Source organism: Alosa alosa, chromosome 8 (assembly GCF_017589495.1).
Source record: "Alosa alosa isolate M-15738 ecotype Scorff River chromosome 8, AALO_Geno_1.1, whole genome shotgun sequence".
Classification (NCBI taxonomy): Eukaryota; Metazoa; Chordata; class Actinopteri; order Clupeiformes; family Clupeidae; genus Alosa; species Alosa alosa.
The window spans coordinates 6,651,078-6,670,091 of NC_063196.1; the positions used below are offsets into that span (position 1 = coordinate 6,651,078).

Genomic DNA, 19,014 nt, shown 5'->3' on the forward strand with positions numbered 1-19,014 from the left:
CCCCCGCTTTCAGGGCATAGCAAAGTTGCCCAGACAATCACCAGTTGTTATCCCACCCCAGTCTGAAATGATCATGTGGACGCAGGTACCGGACTACCCCCTTAACCAGTCTTGTAGAGTGATTGTAGAACCCCTCCCTGACAATGGCTTGGACTGGTGTGTGGCCCGCATCGTGACTACGCTACAGGGCGGACAGGTGGCCTGTCGCGTATGCAATCCCAACCCCTACCCGGTGGAGGTCCCGCAGCGGCAGCCTTTGGCAGAGGTGACTGAAGTGGAACCATCCGATATCCAAGGAGAGCGGGAGTTGATCCTCCACAGTGTGGCGACTGACGTTGTGGAGGTAGAGGTGAGGCAAATTGGGGTCACTGGGGAAGATGATGTCACTGCTTCGCATCCTGTGTTGTCCTTACAGGGAGAGGGGCTGACCGCTGCACAGCAAGGGGAGATGACTGATCTACTGCGGAAGTGGGTGAACGTGTTCGCCCGCCATGATGAAGACTTCGGCTGTACTGGCATTGTTAAACACCAAATACCGACCGGCTCTGCAGCCCCAAGCCGGGAGAGGTATCGTCCAGTTCCACCAAGCCTTTACACAGAGCTGAGAGCCCTACTGCAGAATATGCTGGACAACGGTGTGGTGAGTGAGAGTGCAAGCCCTTGGGCCGCCCCAATTGTGCTCGTGAAAAAGAAAGATGGAAACTGGCGATTTTGTGTTGATTATAGGAAGTTAAACTTACTCACCCACAAAGACGCTTACCCATTGCCTCGTATCGAGGAGTCATTGACGGGACTTAAAGCTGCAAAATGGTACTCCACGCTGGATTTAGCGAGTGGCTATTGGCAGGTAGAGATGCACCCCTTAGACAGAGAAAAGACTGCCTTCACGACCCCTTGTGGCTTGTATGAGTTCAATAGGATGCCATTTGGATTATGTAACGCTCCCGCCACCTTTCAAAGACTAATGCAGGCAACCTAGTGAATGACTATTTGCTCATTTATTTGGACGATGTGGTGATTTTCTCTCCTGACTTCAGTAGCCACCTACAGCACCTAGAAGAGGTCTTCCAGCGTCTCCATCAGTATGGCCTGAAACTACAGCCAACGAAGTGCCACCTTTTCCAGCGCCAGGTAACCTACCTGGGGCATGTCATCAGTGAGGAAGGGGTAGCCACGGATCCAGCTAAAACTGAAGCCGTGAAGGACTGGCCAACCCCTCGGAATGTGAAGCAGGTGAGATCTTTCCTTGGCTTTGCAGGCTATTATCGCCGCTTCATACCTGCATTCTCAAAAATAGCTGCCCCTCTGAATGCCCTCACCCGTGGCACTGCCACACACAGCAAGACTGCCTCCATCGAATGGTCACCATCTTGCCAGCAAGCTTTTGAACAGCTTAAAGAAGCCTTGCTTAGTACCCCTATACTGGCTTATGCGGACTTTACGCAACCATTCAAACTGTACACGGATGCCAGTTTTGAAGGTCTTGGAGCGGTGTTAGCCCAAGTGCAGGGTGGCCAAGAAAGGGTAATTGCATATGCCAGTAGAAGTCTACAACCAACCGAGCGTAATGACCAAAATTACAGTTCGTTTAAATTGGAATTACTTGCCCTGAAATGGGCAGTCACAGAAAAATTTAAAGATTATCTGTATGGCGCTGAATTTACTGTGTTTACAGACAACAACCCTTTGGTGCACCTGGATACTGCTCGCCTGGGCGCAGTGGAACAACGTTGGGTGGCGCAGCTGGCCAATTTCAAGTACATCGTGAAATACCGCCCAGGGACCCAGAACCGGAATGCAGACGCCTTGTCTAGGCTGCAACACAGTGACAACGCCACCCCCGCCCATGTCAACCAGGTAGCTGCGGACGACCACCGGACCTGGGCGGAACAACAGGAACAGGACCCAGTGCTGAACCAGATGCGGCAATGGAAGGAGCAGCAGGTGCCACCAGCTGAGTCGAGCGAACCGTTGCCCCCGTATGCAAAGCAGCTGCGCCGGGAATGGGACCAGATGGTAGTCCGAGATGGGGTCTTGGGAAGGCTGTATAAGGCGACTGGTGCTGGAATGGAGAGCTTCCAAGTCGTCATCCCTGAGAAGGCTACCAAAGAGACGTGGGAGGCCTACCATCAGAGCATGGGCCATCCTAGTGCTGACAGGACTCTGACGATCCTACGACAGCGCTGCTACTGGCCAGGGATGACTCAGGACGTGAAGGAATGGACCGCAGCCTGCCCCCAATGTGTCCTGACCAAAACTGGCCCAGAAGTGAGAGCTCCCCTGGTACCGATCACAACTACCTATCCGTTTGAAGTCGTCGGCATGGACTACCTTTCACTGGGGCGACAAGAGGACAGGTACCCGTACATTCTAGTAATGACCGACCTATTTTCCAAATATGCTCTCGCAGTACCCACCAGAGACCAGTCAGCCAGTACGACTGCCCAAGCCATGTATAAGCACCTGATTCAAGTCTTCGGCTGTCCAGAACGAGTCCTCACTGACCGAGGTGCAGCATTTGAGTCGGCCCTGGTGAAGGAACTTTGCCAACTGTATGGCTGTCAGAAGAGTCGCACTACCGCTTACCATCCCCAGGGTAATGGTGCATGTGAGAGACTCAACCAGACTCTGCTGGGACTGCTTAACTCTCTGACCGAAACCGAACAATCCCAGTGGCCAAATCGGCTACCTGCCCTAGTCCAAGCATACAATAACACCACTCACAGCACCACCGGGATGACTCCCCATTATGTAGTCTTTGGGCGGCATGCCAGACTCCCTGTTGACTGGGCGACTGGGTTGCAGCCGGTGGCAGGGTCCCACACCTTGTCGGGGTGGGTGAAGAAACATCAGGAAGCCCTTAGTCATGCTTACCAAACTGTGCAGACCCGGACCCAGCATAGACAAGAGTTGGACCAGACAAGATACAACAGGCGGGCCAAGCCAGCAACCTTGTTGCCCGGAGAGCGGGTACTTGTCCGTAACTTCCGCAGAAGGGCCAGAGGAAAGTTGAACTACAAGTGGTCCCCTGAACCGTATGTGGTGGTTAGCCAGCTGCGGGAACACCACCCCATCTATGTCCTCAGGCCCGAAGGTAAAGATGGTCCCAACCGCACCGTACACCGCAATAACCTTCGACCTTGTCCCTTGAATGTGTTGCAGGACCGCCAGGTACCAGACGATCCAGGTCCCAGGACTGTTGATCAGCCTTCTACCTTACCCCTCCCACATGGTGGCTGCCAAGACTAACTGTTACCAACCTACAGCCGGCCGAGAATGTCAGGGTACCAGCACTGATTCCTCCACCTGATTCCCCCGGGGTACAAGCCCCCCTACCAAATGACTTAGACGCCCCCAGTGTGCGGCGTTCCCAAAGAACAAACTCGGGCCTACCACCTGCCCGGTACCGCTGTTAGTAGATGGTCGGGACGACCTCTGTTAAAGAGGGGGGGTAATGTCAAAAGCAAGCTCCCCTCAGCTGTGTTCTATGTGACCGTCGACCCCAATTGTGTGCTGTGTTTTCATTTATTTATATGGTGTGTTTTTGTTTGCAGTGGATATTCCTTTGCTGTGTTTTCTGTGTTCTTTAGCATTGTTTGCTGTGACTATTATAATTAATGGGACACTGAACTTTTTAAGTTGTGGGTCTACAGTTGCGTGCAGCCAGCTGATTACCACAATCAGCTGATTATTATCGTCAGCTGACTCTCCCCTCTAATGAGCGACGCAGCGCTGCAACAACGGATTGACTGAATTGACAAATAGGTGCGGAGGTGTGGCGAAGTGGGCAGAACGCCAGCAGATGAGGCAGCACGGCAGCAAGGTGCAGGTGGAAGGCATTGACTCCAGCAACGACAACGAAACCGAGGCAGTGGGCCGGAGATCGAAAAGTTCTGGACCGAAGTGGTTGGCAGAGTGAATTAACGCACCCTCCTAAGTTGAGTACAAACCCTTGCTTGCCTTAACACTATTGCTGGCGCGTGTGTCAGTTTGGTATGCCACTGATCAAGGGTTGTTTTCTGCCGTAGTGGAAGCCTCCCCTGCCAGAGACGCACGCGGCTGCGGAGCTGGCTCAACGCACACCAGTGGACCGCCTCCTGGGAAATTGAAGTCGGCTTGTGGGAGCGGTTGCCTACTAATGACCCGCTTGGCCTGACGCTCAGCTAGGGCGGCTGGGTTGGCGTTGGGTGGACTCTCTCTCCCTGGTTTATAAGGCCCCGCTGGTTCAAAGACAATAGATAGGATAGCGTGTTGCAGATCTGGACTATATTGACTCTCGTGAAACCTTTAGCCCTTAAACTGCTGCGGCTCGTGCATGCTTTTTATGGACAAAGTTGACTGAACTTTTGGTGGTGGCTCTGTGGGTTAGTTGTATAATTGGGGGTATTTATTATTACGAGGGAAATAATTAGTGTTCTCTTTTATTACATGTTTTTGCTGGGCATTTTTAATCTTTTTTTGTAATAGTAATACAATTTGAAAAAAGGGATTTTATTCTGGCTCTTCCATTTCTCCAACAGTGGGAATTAATTAATTAATTTAGGCTGGTGTTTAAAACTCACACTTCGTGTGACACAGAGACCAGAGTCAAAATTCCTTTTATACGGCGACGCAAGTATACTTGGCCTATAAACCAGGTTATCATTTACATATGATTCACCCACCATCTCCCATCAATTCCCTCATAGATTGTATATCTCTTTTATACTTTATTCAGTATAAAGTATAAAATCCTCCATCTTGTCTTCAAAGCCTTCCTCAGGGTTCCCAGTCAAAGTCAAATGTAAAATTCCATGATTTTTCCCTAACAAAAAAAAATTAATTTCCATGACTTACTATATAATGAATGGTACAATATATATATACATCTGGCCATAATCTGTCCCTCGCAGAGACTCTCCACCATAACAATAAACCTATGCTCTTATGGATGTTTATCAAATTGATCCTCCGAACATTTATTTTTTTTTCCCCTTCCTGAACATGCTCATACAGTAGCGTCAACATGCATGCACTAAAAAAAGTTCCTTACGGGAGCTGTCCATATTAACAGTGCTAAATTATGCCGTAATTCAAGATTCAAGAGATTAATTTGTCACTTGCTTATTCCACTGCTTGGTTAATTTTCCCATTGTCCTACGTAAATTAGAACGACCATTAACCGTATGTTATTTGCACACCTATGATGTAGATCCTTTTTTTTGGCCGTATCACACTTGTATATTAATTTGCTGAACTCGTTAAGTTTAAATGAACTGTCACGTTGCATCCGAGCTGTAAAATGCAGACGTTCAGAACATGGCAACATTGTAGCATATACAGAAGTTAATGAACTTACGAGGTTTAAACGGCACTCCGCTTCGCGTCGGAGCCGTTTTACAACCTCGACCGTGCATTAACTTCTGTGAACAGACCACCGTGTCGTCCATTATCCCTTACATATTTGCACAGAAACATAAAAACAGTGAAATGAGGGATTGTGACAGCAACTCCACGCTATGCAAAGGGTAAAAAATAGTAGAAAAAGTAGAAGAGCAAGACATAAAATAACAATAAAATAACACTAAATAAGAAAGGTGGTGGGGGGGGGGGGTACATAAGTACAACTAAATACATGCTTTAATGGGCATAAAATAAAGGAAAAATGCTGGGACAGTTATGCATTCATGGCCCATATGGCTTAGGGAAAGAAGCTTTCAGTTCTGGAGGGTGGTGACAGTCCATTAATATTTTCTTTGCCCTTGACTGGTAATGCCTGGTGTAAATGCCATGTGATTGCAGGTAGTTTAGTCTTGACAACTCTCTCAGCACATCTGACCACTCTGTGCAGAGACATTTATCCTGAGAGCTGAGAACCCAGGAGCAAAGAGATGGGCTAAGTCCAAGTTATTTAATCTTTGTGACTATAGTTTGGTGGTGGCAATGGTGTTAAATACCAAGCTATAGCAGAGAATGTCTAATAGGAAGTGAATTGGCACTGTCTGGTTACTTCCGGTTTCTGGACTGGTTGCAGTTCCTCTTCAGATTCCACGTGAGGGCGCTCGCAGGCGAGCGCAGAATGCATGGAGGTCTATGGAGCTTTACCCCTCAATATCCACTTTTCTCTGGACATATTTTTTTGTCTAGTAATTTGTATGTTGCACTCGAAAGGGGAGGCAAAAAAACACACTGTTGATTGCTATATTTTTAAAGTCATGTAATTGTTCTAAAAAGCCTTTCAAACGTGTCAATGACGTCATTCATTAGCACAATGCTAGCGTGCTATGGGCAACAACGACCCAACCTGTAAGAAATGAAAAGGACATAAGTACTCATTCATTTAACTTTAGATCTAAAATCCAAATTGAACTTGCATAAACTACAATAAAATCTGTGATTCTTCCACGACAAGCAGGTGAAAGAGAAACATTTAGCCATCTAGATAGCTCCATAGACCCCCATTCAATCTGCGCTCGCCCGCGATCATCCCCAGTGGAATTCTAATGGAACTGCCAAGGCTCTCCGTAGACAGGCTCTGGCTATAGTCAATGAACAACAGGCATGCATAATTTCCTTTCCTTTATCCAGGTGAGAGAAAGTGGTGTGGATGGGATATGGCATCATTAGCACTCCTATTTGGTCTGGCAAACTGGGGGGGTCTAATAAGCCAGGTGTGGATGAACAGATAATGTCTTTCACAAGTCTCTCAAAACATTTTATCACCAATGAGGTCAAGGCTATAGGGAGGTAATCATTTAAGCTGGCAGGGTTGGACCCGCCCAACTAGATCTTCTTTCAGAGAAATTTAGTCTGGAACACCATAGTTCTATTTTTATCTCTAGTCATGTAGGTCCAAATTTCAAATGGAAGCTGTGGCGTGATGTCCCCTGACATTACCAAATTACCACTCTGTCCCCAGGCCTTACCAATCACATTGATCAGAGATTCCTAACGTTACTTCTTACTTTGCCTAAAATGTACAAACTAAAACTAGAACAACTTTGACCTCTGCATTATATAAATATAAATCATCCCCTGGTATGCGTATGACACAAATAATCATAATAATATTCAAATTCAATATTCAATAATCAATAATCAAAAAGCTTTTGATAAAAAGATAGACTAGACAATTGAAATCCGAAACGATTCTGCTAATGTCACCTTTCATATTCAAAATCACATTTTTATGAGCATGAAATATAGGAGCATATTTTCAGCTAAAAGCTAATTCATTGCAAAACATAATTTGTAAGTGTGCGAAGTTCCAAGTTCAAACTCTCTTAGCCATCTATGACTAACCTTACTCTCGCCAGATGAATTTCTTTCCGCCTAGCTCACTCACATCCATCTGGGATCGCTTCCGTTGAGAGTGATTTCGGCACCAGATTTTATGGTAGAGCCAATCAGGACGCAGGGCGGGAGTTTCATAGATGTGACGTAGCGGAGAAGCGACTGTGAGACTGTTTTGATTCAGACAACGCATCGAGGAAGCAAGCGTCACGGGTTGGCTTCGATGTGAGTGGTCGAAGTAGCACGTCAATAAAGATGACGGACAAGTGGCTTATCCAATCATATGCAAGGATTTTTGATAAGGCCTTCTGAAACACCTCTCCAATGGAGCGATCCCAGATGGATGAGTGGAGCTATAAAGCCTTCTGAAACACCTCTCCAATGGAGCGATCCCAGATGGATGAGTGGAGCTAGGCGGAACGAAATTCATCTGCCGAGAGTCAGGTTAATCTATGACTAGGCTACTTTGGATCACAAATGCAGTAAATCTGCCAGTGTTTTCATGATGTTCTTAGGATGGTTTCGGTTAAGAGGGACCACCACTACTTTTGCTAACAATGCATTCAGGAAACTGGGCCCAGTGCCATGGCCCCAAATAGTACAGTACGCTGTGTTTGGAAAATAGGCTCCCATTGGATTTTCATGTGAAAATGTATTTTTTCGCATATTTTGCTAGTATAGAGTCTAAGGAACAAGATTTTTTGTCTTCACATTTTTACAATACATTTTTAACAACGCACCTCGACTTTTGGAAGCCTGCCAAAACACCAGCACAATGGCAACAGCACACTACAGTCCACATCTTATTTTACCACCACAGCTGCTTACACTGAATCACTTTGCACTGCTCAGCATTTAGGCCATCTCCATGGACATACTGATATAGGCTAGCCTTGTTACTACTGCCTCCCCTGGAGCTACTAGTAGATTCTAATTTTCACAGCTATATTTATTTTTTTCTTAATTGTTATAAATATGTGCTTCCTTGTTTTGTATTTGTTACATAGGCCTATAATGTGTAAGCTACTTAAGAAGAAATACATATTGTACACAAAATAGTTGTTTTATCCTCTGCTTTGTTCTGCGGCTAGCCTGTTAACATGTGACAGGCAGGAAGTGACGAACCACACATGCGCTTGCTCGACCAAAACAAAGCGGTGACAGAACTTGCTAGCTTTCACGCGGCGACTGTCTCATATCTCTGGCGAGGAAATTTAGCACTGGCCTAATGTCAGCCGCGATTATTTTAACAGCTGTGCTCGGTGGCGGAGTTTTACTCATTGCCCGCAGGATATTTTCGAAGCGCAAATCGGTGAAATTGCTTTGTTTCCCAACCGGAATGATGCGCGGAAAGACCATTATTGTGACTGGAGCAAACTGTGGCATTGGGAAAGCCACTGCCGCTGAACTGTTGAAACTTCAGGCCCGTGTGATCATGGCGTGTCGGGATCTGGGAAAGGCAGAGGAAGCAGCAGTGGAAATCAAGAAAACGGCTGGTCCTGACCAAGGAGAGGTTGTCATCAAGCATTTGGATTTGGCGTCCCTGAAGTCAGTTCACAGTTTCTGTGAAGAGATTATCAAGGTGAGCTGCCCTGAGACGTTGATACATCAAACGCTTCTTTCAGCTAGCGCGTTGGTAAACTAAACAGTTTCAGTCTCAAGTTAAACACAAGCCTATTTATGAGGGGACCACGCATATTTTGACGCATATGTTGACCAGTTGATGTTTTGTAACTAAGGTCAATGCAGATTCAGAGTTGAACAGGCTGAATAGCTCCCCCCAGTGTTGAAGCTGAGGGGTCAATATTTAGGAGACTGTAGGAGAATGTAGGCTATATATTTCAAATCATCGTTATGGTTTCTTGCATGTACAATTTTCAACCCAATCAAGTGAAAAATAAGCAATTGGCTAAGAATTCACTAGGCAATTGCACAAATTAAGAAAAGAATCAAACTTCAAAACGTAATATGCATTACTATCAGGGTAGGAATTTCACGGCGGCCACGACGGCCATGGCGTTGGCCGTAGCCCCTTGCGTTGGCCGTGAAGCCCCTTTGAAAATCATAGGTTTACAGGCCACGGTGGCCTTGGTGCCCCCTTCTTTCAATATTCTGTCTCAAAAGTCCTACTAATAGCTATATAATTTTTATTTAGCCTGTGGCCTGTCAAAATAATCTTAGCATTCACAGCGCAACTTAATTTAGTCTTTTACGCAGTGGAGAAAGTGACAGCGCAAGAAAGAAAGTGCGTCTAAATTCACCCATTCTTCTCAGTTGAACTACTATTTGCGAAGTAGCCTATTCATCACACAGACATCACAAGTATCACATGAAAGAGCTTTTTCTCAGCTTTTAAACGATGTTAGCCGATAATTGCTGTGTTGAACGGTTCGCGAGAAAAAATATAATTCAATTTAATCATACATTCTACTGAAGGTTTTGCGTCCATGATATCCCTACCCATTCATCTCGGTGGAATACTTCACGAACCCTTCTTTTAACACATGACAAACCACATATCAGAATAAACAGCAGACCTTACCGAACACAAAGGTGTAAAGCAGTCCCCTGTATAGTTAGCCGTTCCAGAGTAATCCAGTTTTGAATTTGCAGTAAATTTCAACATGCATGGCTGTCTCCAAATTTGGGCTTTAAGTTTTACAATGTGTTTAAATTGTTCCATGATGATTTCATAACGGGCCAAATACAAAATAAATGTTACAAATATCGCCTAGATATTGGTAAATCAGAGGACAGCTGACTAAGTGTTTGTGAAAGTAGCCTTAATGATCACAAAATGCTAAGCATGCATCTTGGCTATTTGAGTTTCTTAAAGCTGAGCTGTGCTTAAATTTAAATTGTTCAATACATGATTTCATAGCAGGCCAAATATAAAATAAATTTTATATATAGCCTAGATATCTGTTTTTATTAGATGATCAGATGATTTACAGTTATATGTAATATGTCATGTTTCATGTTTTTGTAATGTTTCATACAGTGATGCATGCAGGTCTACTGCAGTGAATAGGCTAAATACAACTTTGATCATTTTTATAGCCTACTACTGTATAGTTAACTTTGGCCTTGGTGCCCTGACATGTGGCCTTTGTGCCCCCCACCAAATATGCCCAACTGAAGGCCAAGTGGCCTTGCCCCCAGAATGGTGAAATTCCAAGTCTGATTACTATACTAATTAGATCCGGATAGTATTGTGTATGCATAGAGCCGTAGGATTTTTCAAGGCTTCATGAATTTAATAGACGTTTTACATGTTTTTTGTTGTTGCTGTCATTGAGAAAATCCAACACAAACTGAGAATTGAGGTGGCATGAATGACTGAATAGCAATGAACCTCATTGGTATCATAATTTTAATGTAAAATTGATTCATTCATTTGGAAGATGAAACTGAGACGTAAGTCAAAACATCATCTTATCAAGTAGCCTAATTCTCAGTGATGTTTCTCTATCCTTGTCAGGAGGAGCCCAAGATCGATGTGCTCATCAACAATGCGGGCCTCTACCAGTGCCCCTACAGCAGGACCGAGGAAGGCTTCGAGATGCAGCTGGGTGTCAACCACCTCGGCCACTTCCTGCTCACTCACCTCCTCCTCGACCTCCTAAAGACGTCGGCGCCCAGTCGCATCGTGGTGGTATCCTCCAAGCTCTACAAGTACGGCCACATCAACTTTGACGACCTGAACAGCACCGCTGACTACAACAAAGGCTTCTGCTACAGCCAGAGCAAGCTGGCCAACCTGCTCTTTACCCGCGAGCTGGCTCGGCGGCTGGACGGCACAGACGTCACCGTCAACGCCCTCACCCCAGGCATCGTGAGGACCAACCTCGGCCGGCACGTCCGCATCCCGTTCTTGGCCAGGCCCCTGTTCAAGCTGGTCTCCTGGATGTTCTTCAAGAGCCCTCTAGAGGGTGCTCAGACGCCACTCTACTTGGCTTGCTCGCCGGAGGTGGACGGCGTGACCGGGAAGTGCTTCGCCAACTGCGAGGAGGAGGTGCTGCAGCCGAAGGCCACCGACGACCAGGCGGCACAGAGACTCTGGACCCTGAGCGAGGAGATGGTCGGACTGAGAAAGTGAGGCGTCCAGCCATCCGTCCACCACAAATCCTCGCCAGGCCACACACCTCTCGGACCATTTAGAGCCCAGCTGTAAGCACAGAGGCTTTAAGGGCAGTGGGAGTGTCCACTTCCACCCATTTTCAAGACTTAACTACATATAAAGGGCATGATGATGCATTACATGTTGTTGTGATTTAGTGATTTGATTTTAGCCTGGGTTTACTGCTGGGTCATTCTAAAGCAAATTATCATGTGCTGTAAATGAACAAAACGGACTCGATGCTCTGATAATACAGCACAACCCTCATATTTTCATACTATATATAGATCTGTGAAATACCAAAAGCTGGTAGCTTTAATGCGAGTCTCTTGGAGTGTTTGAACTTGAACTGGACTGTTGAGAGGTGCTGTTGCAGCAGTATCGAATGCTGTAATTGAAATGGTGAATCTGGTCACATATTATTACTTATTTGTAAGGGTGCCAAAGAGTGCGTTTGTGAATTTGTTTGCGAATTACAGTTAAAAATAACTCCACCAGGTTGGTAGCGAGACGCACTGTTCTTTAAAAAAATCAAATGGCTCGCATGAATATTTTACAAGTACCCTCCAGAATAATCGGGATTCTCCTCCCGGCAAGCGATTGCCTCCCTTATCTCTGGCAGCTGTTGTACTAGTTCAGCTGTTGGCCACTCATAAATAATCGGAACTGGCCTCATGAATTATTAAACAGGGCTTCTAACGGCTCGTTCGGCATTAGGCCTAACCCGGTGTGTCTCAACACATTTAAAGTTTGCTGGTAACTTTGATTCAGTGCTGTATTTTAATAACACCACCCATCCGTGCTTCTGTAAAAAGGAGTTGCATGCTTTCCCATGTGACATGATCAAAGGGAAAGCGTCTTTGTATGTGAATGTGATGCTGCTACTACTGTTGCATTGTTCTCAGTTATTTTTAACTGGTTGAATAAAACGAGAGAGAGAGTGAGCAAAAGAATTAGGCTATGGTCATGGTCTGCTGTACACATAGTTCTTTTGAAGCCCAGCACGCAATTGAAATTTCGCTCAAGTGTCCAGGGTTTTGCAGCAGGGGCTGCAGAGATGGCTTGTTTTCCTAGCTGATGTGCTCGAGTGGAGTGGTTTGAAGTGTAAATGCAGGTCCCGCTGTGTCTGGTGTGGGCCGGTGAAATTAAAGTGACATTGAGAGTCAGTGGGCAAAACGCTGAGCAGCTGAGCAGCCAGAGCAAAGCTGCCTCCCCCTTATTTTCTCCCCCCTTTGAGAAAGCAAAAATGAAAAAAAAAAGTGTGCTGTTGTGAATTTTAACGTCATAGTCACCGACCATGCTGTCCAGTGCAGTAACGCACAGAGACGAAGGAGCTCATTAACAGAGCTGGCGCTTCCTCCCCCCCCCCCTCCACCAGTCCGCCCCAAGTGAATTCAGTGAGGGCATTACTTTCTCTTGTTTTTGTGTTGCTAATCTGGACTGAAGCGGATTGATCCCTGTGCTGCGCATTAAGACTCCACACTGCTGCACTAGATTGCTCTCCAAAAGGACCCGTCGCCGTGCACTGCTCCAGTTTGGGTGTAAACAAGCCCCAGTGCTCCACAGATTCCATCCAACACTTAATTATACAGCCGAGTCTGATTCTGAAACTTGTGTGCGTGCGTGCGTGCCTGTGTGCGTGCGTGCGTACGTGTCTGTTTGGAGTGGCATGCCCCAGCCAGGAAGTCTGCTGAGCACCGCCAAAATGAGATGAGAGGGCCATGTCGGCATGGAGAGAGAGAGAGAGAGAGAGGACAGAACAACACTTTGGTGCAGAGACAGCCATCTTGCGCTGTCTTGTGCTTTATTGGGTAGAGAAACATACATCAGAAATATAGAGTCATGCATCATGGTGTCAGTAGAAATGAGCTCCCAGCTGATCGAGGAGAAAAGAGAGGGAGAGAGTTTGGGGGTGTTGGGGGAAGAGTCTTGAGGTAGAGTGGGCCAGGACTACTTGGAATAGAGGAAAGAAAGAAAGAAGAGTTTTCACAACGGAATAAAATACCAGCAACTCAACACATTCAACCAGTAAGAAAAAAAAAATGCAATCAAAACAACTCACAGGTTTCGTCCAGGTAATAATAATAATAAAAACATCAAGTCAATTTTTTTTTGACACCACAATTCATCAAATTAAGCTGAAATGTCCATCAGTGAACCAGAAATAGAGTTCTTATTCCACGTCTAGATTTCATTTAAAGTTAACCCTTGATATAGGCCAGTATAGCAGATAGTAAATTAAATTAAACAATTCTGTGCACATACAACACTCGACAAACCATAGTAGTCTTTCTTGATTACCTGAAAAATACCTCATTGATTCACATTGAAGGCAAAATGCTTTTTGTTGTTCAGTTAGATTACTAAGAGAAATGGAACAATAATGGTCAGCTTAAACGTTGTCTGTGACCACTCGCTTATCTCCAGTAAGGCTCTTGTGGAAATTGATTCAGATTACCAGCAGCCAGCACATACAAATACTCTTTTTTTGACTTCTAGGTCTCCACCGCCTCTGTTGGTCTTAGCATTTTCTATTTGATTATGAATATAATTACCACAGTTTATATTAGTCTAGGTTATTTTCCTAAGGGCTGAGGGGCTCTTTGAAAGAAAAATAATAATATTCGATCCCATACAACATTTAGTGATATTAATATACTTGTTTTGTTCAGTGCAGCTATGGTTAAAATATAGTTGTAATATATCCATCATCAAAATGACTTTTTTACATTTTTACAGATACCTCTACTACATCACAAGTCTCAAAGTAATGTTACATAGCAATTTAACGGGTGTGTATTAAATGTGACACACCTTTGTTAACATGAAAGAAATAAGTTGTAATAAGTTGGGCTGTGTTGTTGTCCCGAATATATGTCATGGCTGAAAAAAACACCATAATGTGTCTTTATAATGCTCTTGCATTGCAGTAGCAATGCAATGCTGCTAGGTCATTGGGTGGGAGGGTCATAAGAACAGATGGACCTGAACTAAGCTAGGAGAGATTCAGCTGTAAAAGGGGTGAGGAGTACCTGATGCTGAGCCTACTCCTCTCCTTGAGACCTTTTAGATCAGTCCAAAAGCTGTGCGTGAACAGAGTTACAGACCCGGAATACATTCATGAATAGTTACAAAAATACTGCGACAGAGAAAGAGAGGAAGAAGAAAAGTGGAAAAGAGGGAGAGATAAATAGAGAGAGAGAGGGAGAAAGTAAGGAAAGTGGTGAGAGAGGGATATTAGGAGAGAAAAACAGAGACGCAGAGCGAGAGATACAGAGAGAGGGAGACTGAGGAAGAGAGAGAGGAAAAGATAGCATGAAAAGAGAGAAAGAGAGAGAGTGAGAACCTTTTGTGCCACAGTCTGCCCTTAGACTTTCCTGACTCAGCAGCAGAGCATTCCCCTCCATCTTATCACTGTCGGCCCCCTTGGCGTCTAACCCGCTCTGAGCTCCACACTCACTCACTCTCCACTAAAAACCCAGTGGGAGGAGGAGGGAGCGCTCCGCTCCGGGCCGTCCACCTCAGTTGAGCAGCGTCCCGTACAGCTGGGCCTTGGTCAGGCTGTCCTTGCGGGTGAGCCCCAGGGTCCCAAATTTTTGGTACTGTTGATGCGGCTGGGCGGACGAGGGCCGCGGGGTGGCCCTCTGCGGCGAGCTGCCGTGGCCGACGGCGGCGGGGTGTCCGGCGTGTCCAGCGTGCACGCCGTGTCCGTGCATCTCGGCCTGATACATCTGCAGCTCGTGCTCGCCGGCCATCTCCAGCGCGCCCTGCATGTGCAGCGACTCGGTGGAGCTGTTGGGGCTCACGTCCACGTACTCGGCCGCCTCAGGAACGCCGCCACCGCCACCACCACTCCCGGCCACAGACGCTGGCCCCCCGAGGCCGCCTTCCATGTCCTTGGAGCTGCCGCCCGAGTGGTAGAGGCTGTGCTCGGACTCCTCCTGGCTGTCGTCCTTGGCGGCGCGGTAGAGCTGCGCCTGACTGTGCGCCTGCCGCATGCCAGCACCACCACCTCCACCCCCACCCCCACCCCCACCGCCAGGGCTGCACTCGGGGCTGGGCGAGGAGAAGCAGATGGGGTCGACGCTGGCGGTGCCGATCAGGTGGCGGTGGTGCTGTTGTTGTTGTTGTTGATGTTGTTGCTGTTGTTGTTGTTGTTGCTGTTGGTGGTGGTGGTGGTAGAGGTCTGTGGTGCCCTCCTGGAAGCTGCTGTAGAGCGGGCCCAGGCGGATCTTGGCCGGCCGCACGGAGAAGTGCTGCTCGGAGAAGCTGTAGGGCGAGGCGCGGCCGGGGCTGCTGCGGTAGGCGTGCGCCGCCGCCGTGTTCAGGTCGTCCACGCTCAGCTGCCGCCAGCGGCCGATCATCAGCTCCTCGTCCTCCTCCGCGCCCCTCCCTGCGTCCCTCGCCGGGCGGTAAGCGCTGCTGCGCGGCTGTCGCCCGTCTGCGGCCACGCCGGGCGCGGGACAGCGGCGGCAGCGGCTCAGACTGGCTTCGCTGTAGCACGACGACATCGTCCGGCTATAGACGGGCGAGCCGCCGCTTCCTCCGCCACCTCCTCCTCCGCCGCCGTTTTGGCTGTGGAGGCTGAGCTCCTGCTGGAAGCCGTGCGGCGCCGCGGAGAAGGCACCAGGGCTGTCGCGCTCCCACGACGAGTCGCTCTTGTGCTCGTAGTCGGCGCCGGCGTCGCGCCAGTCCATGTAGAGGGTGGCGTGGTGGTGGCGTGAGGACGGCGACGACGCGCCGCTGCTCAGCGGACCCTGGCCCTTGCCGCCGATGCCGCCGCCGTCCGAACCCCCGCCGCCGCTGAAGCTCGAGTACGAGCTGGAGCCGCCGCCGAGCGACGGCACACCGAACTTGCCGCCGAAGTGCTCCTGCTGGCTGAAGGGCCCCGGCGACATTCCGCGGAGGTCGCCCTCGTCCGGGTTGCTGTCGGTGGAGTTCTGTGGCCCGTAGAGCTGCGCGACGTGCTGCCTCTGCAGCTGCAGCTGCTGCTGCGATACGGCGCCGCCACCGCCGCCGATGACAACGCTGCCGTGGACGTCCATGCTGGGCCGGCGCTCGCGCCGCCGCTCGTCCGGGCAGTAGAGCGCCGTGTCGCTGCTGTACAGGTCAGACTTGTAGGTGCCCCCGCGTAGCCCCAGCCCCACGCCCAGGCGCTCGCCCACACTGCCCATGCTGCTGCCCAGCAGGAAGGCCTGCTCCTGGGGCTGCGGGCTGGGCGAGCGGGACGCCTGGCTGCTGCTGCAGGCCTCGTCCGGCTTCTCCAGCACCTTGGCGATGACTGAGGTGGGCACCGAGTCCGAGTATGGCGAGTGGCACAGCGGGGCGGTCTCCATGTGCACGCTCACGCGCTCCTGGAAATCAGCAGGCAGCTGAGGGAGGAAGGGAGAGAGAGAGAGAGAGAGAGAGGGAGAGAGAGAGAGATAGAGAACAGGAAGAAGTGAAATGATGAAGATAGGAGAAAAATGAAGAGCATAAGAGGAAAAGACAAAGAGAGAAGGATGTGTGTGAAGGAGGTGTGGAAGAGAGTGAGAAAGAGAAAGCACCTTGGCATATTGATTCAGTAGTTTCAGAAGTTACACATTTGGAAGTCACATTAGAATATATAAGGAATACACATAAGGAATAAAACACATTTTACACAAAAGTTGAAAAAAGAAAAATGTCCCTGCCACTAAAAAGGTCTCTCTCTCTCTCTCATAGAGACCTTGGTGTGAAGCTATTTTGAGATGAACTGTACTGCCACAGGTTTCAGTGTGTGCACAGTGACACAGCATTAGGCCTGAATCCTCTTAACATCACATCCTCGCTTTACTTGTCAGATCGCTCACCATAGCAACAACAAGAAGTAAACTGCAGCTAATTTCCAAAGGGAACATAGCTAATTATAGTCTTATGCCAACAACAGGAGCTAGTTCCAGAGAAAATTATTTCATATGAAAGCCAGCAACGCTAGGTAAATGTTAAGCATGGCTTGCCACAACTTTAAAAATAAAATGAAATATAAGTAACATTTATGGAAGGGATGATTTCAAATGTTGCTGGTACCAAAATTTAACTGTGTTCTGCATTTCTAATGGCCATCTGGCTGTGTTGAGGAACATATCTCATAGACCCACACAATCTATGTCTTCTTTTATTCACACCTTGTGTGTATAATTTAACAATCCACCTGTTTCTTTTCTTCATGGTCGAAGGTCGGAAACTATGAGGGAAATAAATCGCTATTATCTAATAGTATAACAAGGCCTGATGAGTTATATCTCAATGGATGTGCCAAAACACAGACACTGCACAGAAATATATACGTATGTTCATATTTATCAGTATATTTCTCAAATGCCAGGCAGGATGCCAGTTTAAATCCTCTGTTATACCACCAAGGACTGGCACAGCGCCCGCAACTAATGCAGTGAGCAGCAGCGCCAGGCTGTGTTGGCGTTAGTGCGTCTCATCAATGCCCAGGCAAGCTGGCTACTTTGAAAGAAACACATGATGCTTTTGGCGAACGAGACAGGGACCTTCGCGATCATCAGTTCTACATTTTTATGCCTCCCGCCTAATGCATTATTCATTCGGCCCCATCAACAAGCTGTCACCCATCCATCAGGAGTGCCATGCGTCTTCTCAGACGAGTTTCAATGGGCAAGTTCAATGTCACTCTGTAATTCATTTGCTCATTCGCATCGCACTACAAGAGAGTATCTGTGTCTCTGAGATATATTGTGAAAGATGATTATGCCATTGTTAAGTTGTTTAATCTCCGAGCTGCAGAAACTGGTGATTACGCATTACCCTGTGGTTAATCCACAAACTTCTGAACAGTCTCACACCCTGCTTTTTTAAGGACAGTGAAGAGGTGACAGGAAATGAGTGGGAGAGAGAGAGATGGGGAGTGGGTTCAGGAAATTTGAAGGTGGGGCCTCTAGTATCCGAATAGGCGCTTGACATGTCATTATAATACTGTATATCCTCTTGTATACTGGCTAGTAAATATCCGCAGCTGTCACAGTAAAAGATGATGCCTGATCTCACCCCCTTCAGAGCCCCCGCCTGCCCCATACCCCCCCCTCCACCTGAGCTGATGGACGGACGAGACTCACCTCAGAGAGCTGGGTCCTGTAGTGGGACTTGCTGCACTGCAGGAGCTGAGCAGCCAGGTTGCAGTCCTTTCGGTAGAGGTCCTGCAATCCCCCAAAGCAGGAAACAGGAAAGAGACAGGTGGGACAGCAGCCCCCTCTGTGATCCTCGCTAATTTATCATGCCATTCAGCCACAAGCAATCTGTCACCCAGGCTATGGTAATACTGTGGTGTGTGTGTGTGTGTGAGAGATAATTTGTGTAGATGGGGGCTGTGGTGTGTGTGTGTGTGTGTGTGAGTGTGTGTGTGCGTGACTGTATGTTGGTTTTTGTATGGACTGCGGCTGTGGTATATGTGTGTGCATGTTTGTGTGTGTGTGTGTACATGTGTGTGTTCAGGGGGTGATAACAAGACTGAGATTCCTGGGGCTGGCTTCACATGTTTTCTGTTTCATGGCCACAGTGTGCCTGTGGTTTCATGTAATTAAAAGGAGCTGGGGGATTCATCAATACAAGGCGCCCCACATGATGGTGTGTTCAGT

At 47.7% G+C, this 19,014-nt stretch overlaps 2 protein-coding genes across 4 annotated transcripts in view; one reads left to right on the top strand and one right to left on the bottom strand.

Annotated features, from left to right (window-relative positions):
* Positions 1-8,377: 8,377 nt before the first annotated feature.
* rdh14b (retinol dehydrogenase 14b) lies at positions 8,378-12,345 on the top strand. The gene is made up of 2 exons (XM_048251067.1): positions 8,378-8,854; positions 10,754-12,345. The coding sequence occupies exons 1-2, from the start codon at positions 8,501-8,503 to the stop codon at positions 11,369-11,371; spliced, it is 972 nt and encodes a 323-aa protein (XP_048107024.1). The 5' UTR covers positions 8,378-8,500; the 3' UTR covers positions 11,372-12,345.
* An 813-nt stretch (positions 12,346-13,158) lies between these two features.
* The window catches only part of si:dkey-174m14.3 (uncharacterized protein LOC563117 homolog), a 30,525-nt gene continuing 24,669 nt past the window's right edge, over positions 13,159-19,014 (bottom strand). For all 3 annotated transcript variants that reach the window (XM_048251054.1, XM_048251055.1, XM_048251053.1), the window contains exons 7-8: positions 18,496-18,576; positions 13,159-16,764 (exon numbers count right to left, since the gene is read on the bottom strand). In XM_048251054.1, coding sequence (XP_048107011.1) covers positions 14,914-16,764; positions 18,496-18,576 — 1,932 coding nt within the window. In that variant the 3' untranslated portion in view covers positions 13,159-14,913. The remainder of the gene's footprint in view (positions 16,765-18,495; positions 18,577-19,014) is intronic.

Excerpts from the sequence above, each read along its gene's own strand:
- rdh14b (XM_048251067.1), top strand. The coding sequence starts at position 8,501 with ATGTCAGCCGCGATTATTTTAACAGCTGTGCTCGGTGGCGGAGTTTTA. Across the intron at positions 8,855-10,753 it reads TCTGTGAAGAGATTATCAAG|GAGGAGCCCAAGATCGATGT; the intron begins GTGAGCTGCCCT and ends TATCCTTGTCAG.